The sequence below is a fragment of the Hippoglossus hippoglossus genome, chromosome 2, assembly GCF_009819705.1.
Source record: "Hippoglossus hippoglossus isolate fHipHip1 chromosome 2, fHipHip1.pri, whole genome shotgun sequence".
NCBI lineage: Eukaryota > Metazoa > Chordata > Actinopteri > Pleuronectiformes > Pleuronectidae > Hippoglossus > Hippoglossus hippoglossus.
The window spans coordinates 11,159,256-11,165,423 of NC_047152.1; the positions used below are offsets into that span (position 1 = coordinate 11,159,256).

Sequence of the window (6,168 nt, forward strand, 5' to 3'; positions counted from 1 at the left end):
ATTACTTTATATTTCACTAAATTTCAGAGGGAAATACTATACCACAGTAATCTGACTGGTTTAGTTACATTACTCTCACTGGGTTAGTTACTAGTTACTTTTACCCCTGGGTCATGTGACATATCGCCTCTCAGTTGTAACAGATGAATAAATCTTCAACATCAAAGAAAACAAACGTAAAAAAATCTGAGTCTTTTTTTTAGTTAGTTTTATTAACAGTTACATTCAACTGATTAAGTCTCTGTTAGCAGATGGGACATGAACCAAAGTAAATAAATCAAAGCAGATGTTAAATGTTTGTCATTTCAGGTCGTTCTTATCTCACTGATGTTTGTTAGTGTTTCTGATCAGTTTGGTTTGGATGAGTTCTCCATCAGGACGTTAGTAAACTGGTGGAATGCTGTGATCAGGGTCAGAGGTCGGGCTGAGGGAACGAGACTCACTTCCTGTTGAGCGTGTGAGGAAACTGGTTAGAATCATCAGCTCTTCTGTTTACGACAGCATCACCTCGAGAAACAGGAAGTGCAGAGCACTTCTCTCCGAGGAAGACGAGGTGGGCTCACAGGGTGTCGGTCGAGATCAGGGTCTCGTGATGGTGGTGGTGATGATGATGATGATGGTCTGTGCTGAGGCTCTGCAGGTGACGAAGGTGACGAAGGTGAAGCTGGGTCAGAACGTGACGTTGACCTGCTCTGAGAACGGTTCATACCCTCACTGGAGCATGGAGATCTACAGTCAGCTGAACTGCTGCATCGGTCAAGCCATGAACGATGTGGACGTTTCATTCAGCTGCCACAGCTTCAAGTCCAAGTTCTCTCTGCACAACAACTCTCTGACCATCTCCAACGTCAGCGCTGACGACTGCAGACGATACTTCTGCTCCAGGAAGACCAGCGGCAGCTTCGTTGACATCAACACCTTCCTCCTCGTCTCAGGTCAGAGCCTCTTCCTTTCTCCAGTAACATTCAAATCGATGATTATTGGGTCTTATTGAGAAAGTTTCTGTAAAGTTTGTTGAAACAAAAGTTGTGAAATAATCTTCCTCCTCCGTTAACGTCCAAATCTAAAAATGGAAAAATCAGCAGACAGTTCCCGACAGTGGCTCTGATGATGTCACTGGGAAGTAAGCAGTCAGACTGGGTTCAGAAAGTGAAGCCGCTGTCTGACCAGCAGAGGGCGACTGTTTGTCTATGAGAAAATGACTGAACATTTTCCTACGGAGTTTGTGCTAATCTATTATTTCCAGATGTTGTATCCACGACGTCCTCCAACATGTCTGAAGCACTATGGCCGAACAGTCCCGTCATGTACGCATCTCTCAGCCTGAACATCGTCTTCATAGTTACGATGAGTGAGTTTTATTTTAAACCAAAAATACTGCAAATACTCGTGCTATGTTGTTACTACCACAGTCGCTAACACTACTGCTAATAATGCTACAAATACAAATGTGTTAATATTGCTATTGCTACTGTCATTACTCTTTGCTACTATCACTGTTAATACTACTGCTGATGCTACTGCTGTGATCACGATCACGGCTAATATTGCTACTCAAATATGTTACTGTTGCTACAATGCTACTGCTAGTGCTGCTGCTGCTACTATTACCATTGCTAGTACTGCTAACACCACAATAACTGACACTAATGCTAACAAATCAAAATGCTGCAATTGACAGGTGTGATTGGCTCGTGGCTTTGTTTGAAGAACAGATTGTGGGTGAATGACCGTTCACCTGTCGCTCACACGCCAGAGACACCACAGGTAAAGAACTTCTTATATACCGCTAATACTAATGCTGCCACTACATACAGCTACTACTTATGCTATTGTTAGCTTTAGCTGCTACTTACAGCTAATCACTGCTTCTGATTAACAATTATTAATGTGGCCAACAATACTGCTAGCTGCGGCAGCTACTTGTATTTGTAGTATTAGTACTAATAGAATTAGGACTTGCGTTATTAGTACCAATAGTATCTACCCATTCTCAACTTCTTCAACTTGTATTTTATTCTTTATTTATTTCTACAGTTACTTCAGTTGATGCTGTTTGTGCTGCCAGATCCATTACATCATCTTGTCATGAACCTTCTTTTACTAAGAATCAGTACTCAGTACTCTGCACTCAGTACTCAGTACTCTGCCCTGTGTACTCTTATGTTTCAGTATGAGGAGATCCAGTTTTACTCGTCCTCAGTTCTTCCACCTGCTGCTCCAGAGTGTGTTTACTACAAAGCTCAGCTTCCTGCTCCACACTGACCGTCTGTACCTGGTCTGTAGCTGGTCTGTAGCTGTACTCACCTGGTCTGCTCCTGTCTTATTTATATTAAAAGATTTTCTATTGAAGAGATTTTCTGTTCCACTTCCTCAGGTGACGATTTTTCATTAAAACCTTTATTTTATATCTGGCTCCTGGTAAAGAAGAAAACAACGGGGGAGAATCTTTGTAAATGATCATTTATAATTTAATAGATTATGTTTCAAACTAAATGGGTAAATATTAGGGTTGAGCCGAATACTGGGATGAAACGAGTATCCGGTACGGATAATGAACTTTTACGAGCACGAGTACCACTCCGAGTAAAATGTGTCAATATCCGTACTCGTGATGAATGAAAAAGTTCACTGCTGCTGCACCAACAGCAGCGCCACACAACACGATGTTGTCACAGCCGCTCTGTCCACAGGGATACTGACGCACACACACCACATAATTAACATTGTGTTTTACCTTGTGTAGAAATAAAAAATACATCACCCCCCAAAAAAAATCCCTGTGATCATTCAAACACACAAACATCACACTGTTTAAATGTAATTTAAAAAGAGTTTGAAAACCTGCATTTTACTTAATACTTCTTATTACTGCATGTGTTGTGTTCATTGATTCACTGAAGTTTATTGACTGAAGTGTATAAAAAACTTGTTCTGAATAGTTCTTACTCTTGCCTGGTCGTAGAAGCTGTTGAACTCATGAATAAATTGAGAGATAAAGTTGTTTGACTTTAACTTCTAAGGAATCTTAAAACAGGAAGTAGCAGGTGTGAAGAAGAACGCGGCCTGTGGTTGACAAATCTGAAGTGAGTCACTTTTTCTGTAAAATACTTTCTGTTTCTCAAAGTGCTGAGTTTCCATCTAATGATCCTCTAGACCTTTGTTTGATTTAACTTGACAGTCCTTCAAAACCAGGTTTTTAACTGCAGATCTGTTTATTCTGTTTTATTCACACTAACATATAGTGAACAAATATTACAGTGTCGACTGCGTATAAAGTGACTGACAGTTTTGTGAATCCCATCGTATGAAGATGAACCAGAATTCACATTAACTTCTTAAATTCAGCTTCGCTATTAAGTACGTTCACACCCGTGTGATGTTTCCAGCTGGCTGTGATCTTTTTGTCTACTTTGATTTTGTCTCTGGAAATGTGAGTTAATAAAGTTCAGTGTTTCAGAATCAGAATTCTTTTATTGGCCAAGTTTATTTTCACATACAGGAAATTGACTTGGTGTGGTTGGTGCATAGGACATAAAACAACAATATATACAAGTAGACAAAGCATTAACTGAAAATTGGCAAAAGAGCAAATATTAACAATAAGTGACCAATGTTTTATGAAATGGAACAATAAGTTATTTGGGCACGTGCGGTACTAAGGTGCAGTGATTTGGAATTAGGATAGTGCCAATAATATATAAATTACACTGTAGTGCAGTTTCCTGAGAATAAAACAGGGTTCACACTATCTGACGGTGTGTTTGACGTGTTTGCCGTGTGTAACCACCGTGTGGAGGCGTGTTCTCACCCTCAAGACAACTGTAGTTTCCATGAGAAGCCGGAAGAAGAAAAACCTGCTTATTTCCTATTATTAATACAGGTCACTTTCATTCTCTTTCACAAATTACATCAAAAAATACATTTCATGAATCAATAACATTACTCAATATGTTCATACGGTTCTTTTATACATTTTCTTCAACTGAATATTATTTAGATATCAATGATTTAAAAGATTTTAAAAAGCTGTGTTTACAGGAGAACCCAGAGTGGAACCCAGAGTTGTGGTGGATCAGCTGTACGAGGTAAATAGAAGCTGGTATTTGATTGTATCATTTCCATATATTTGTTATTTATATGTTTACTATGAATGAAATGTGTTTCATTCTCTTCTGGATTTAATCTTCTACATTTGATGATCAAATTAATATAAGTGATACATTTTGTGCAGAGGTTTTTTCTCCAAACAGAACATTTCCAACTGTTTTACATTTAAATGACGTCAGTGAACAATGTTATAAAGTAAATAAAGAGATTTATTAAAATAATTATTGTCAAACAGTTTCATGTTTGTGTGAAACTGATTAAAATAAGAAACATTTATCTTAAATAAATCCGGAACCAGTGTTGGTCTGCCTTCAAAATAAAAGCATCACATCTATATGAAGAATTTAATAAAGATGGACACATCTGGATCGCCCCCTGGTGGTTGTCTCGCCTGTTACACCACCTAGTTGAGTTGCAACTTTATGTTTACATAACGTATATCATTTATACATATGTTTTTAAATGAAGCCAAACAGTGAACTTAAATCAAATATTAAAAGTTTAACATGAGAAAATAGTTTGTATTATAGAATTTACTTTAACTTTATTTCAGACTGGATCCATATCAGTGGAAAGGTTAAAATAATAAAATAAACAATCGAAACAAATAATAGAAAATAACATTTTACTGAAGGTTTTACAGATGAACTGTAACTGGACAGATTCAGAACCGACAAAATAAAAGTGCGTTTGATGTTTTATTTTGAAATGTCTCACCGGAAAGGATGTGTTATATTGTGTCTGAGAGAGAGAGGTGGAATAAAGCACGAGCTGTGCGCGCGACACCCTATAGACTATTGCCGTGTGTGCACGAGGATTTTAAATTTGATTGTGAATCTGCTGCCGGGACACACGCGCAGAGAGTTCAGAGCTGGGGACTGGACGTAGCGTGCGCGTGTACTTGCGTGCACGCCCAGGTGCGTGTTGTGATGTTTGTCTCGCGCAGCTCCGGTCACCTTGTTTTGGACTCGGGTGCGCGTGCTCAGCACGTGGCAGCGTGATCGTGACAGAGAAGAATCTGCTGATTTTATTGATCTGCGCGTGCACGCGGCGGATCGATGGATTTATTGATTGTTTCACCTGCTTTTACCGGATGAACGTTAAATGTAAAACTTTCCAAATAAAAGTGAAGGATTGAAAAAGTGGATTTTATTCTGAAGGTGAGTTTCTTTATTTTATTAAAAACGTAATGTTTCTATACTGTATTTCGTCTATATAATTATATTGTGATCTTTATAATATTCCTGTAGATCTGTATCTGTTTGAATAACATTGTAAAATACTGAATTCACTGTTTCACTTGAATGATTCTTTAACTAACTAGAAAATCTGCCAAAAATCAATTCACTGCATTTCCATTGATTTATCTGATGATTATATTTTCAAAGAATCGTCTGTGTGTAAAAAACGTGTTTTCTCAGGTGACGTCATTACGTTTAAAACTCGTAAAACTGTTCAGCAGTGGTTGATAAATGTTTGAGTTTAGGTTTAAATTCAAACATGGTGAAAAAAGTTGATATTCAAACTGTAATGACCTGCTCTTGTTCAGCAGAGGGCGCTCTCACTTTCAGTTGGATGTTAATCGTTACCTTTGACCTACCAGTGACTGAACTTGTGATCAGTTTGCTACAAAATGGAGGAAACAATCGTCTCTTGGGGCCATTTTGGATCTTTGAGCTCTGACTGACAGCCACTCACCTGAGTGGGCGGGGTCAGCAGGTGATCCAGCCAGGTGACGTTTGATTCTTACGGAGTCAAACTGCTCCTGAACGCAGCACCAACGTAGAACTCGTCATGCGTGGAACCGTTTCATCGGGTTCGATTCCCTATGGCACAAACACACACAGTGTTCCTTTAGTAGTCTGGAGATAAGAGTCGTTAATGAAAGTGTGTGTGTGTGTGTGTGTGTGTGTGTGTGGAGCAGCGCTGATTCCTCTGGAAACGAGGTGATGACCAGTGATAACATCGCAGGGTTTTCTGGCTCCACTGAAATGTGTTCAAACCAAACTCCTGGTTTTTATGTGAATTTAAAACGTGTGTGATTGTTCATCTCCAGAT

At 38.9% G+C, this 6,168-nt stretch overlaps 1 protein-coding gene across 2 annotated transcripts; it reads left to right on the forward strand.

Annotated features, from left to right (window-relative positions):
• Positions 1-119: 119 nt before the first annotated feature.
• LOC117773162 lies at positions 120-2,759 on the forward strand. Of its 2 annotated transcripts, XM_034604870.1 has the most exons (4): positions 120-935; positions 1,247-1,351; positions 1,682-1,767; positions 2,173-2,759. In XM_034604870.1, exons 1-4 carry the CDS (start codon positions 593-595, stop codon positions 2,263-2,265), a joined length of 627 nt encoding a protein of 208 aa, XP_034460761.1. In that variant the 5' UTR covers positions 120-592; the 3' UTR covers positions 2,266-2,759. The 2 variants fall into 2 exon arrangements, with proteins under 2 accessions (XP_034460761.1, XP_034460767.1); XM_034604876.1 differs by lacking the exon at positions 1,247-1,351.
• The last annotated feature ends 3,409 nt before the right edge of the window (positions 2,760-6,168 follow it).

Coding starts and splice junctions, on each gene's coding strand:
- LOC117773162 (XM_034604870.1), top strand. CDS start 593: ATGGTGGTGGTGATGATGATGATGATGGTCTGTGCTGAGGCTCTGCAG. Junction 1,352..1,681: donor CGTCTTCATAGTTACGATGA/GTGAGTTTTATT, acceptor TGCAATTGACAG/GTGTGATTGGCTCGTGGCTT. Junction 1,768..2,172: donor ACACGCCAGAGACACCACAG/GTAAAGAACTTC, acceptor CTTATGTTTCAG/TATGAGGAGATCCAGTTTTA.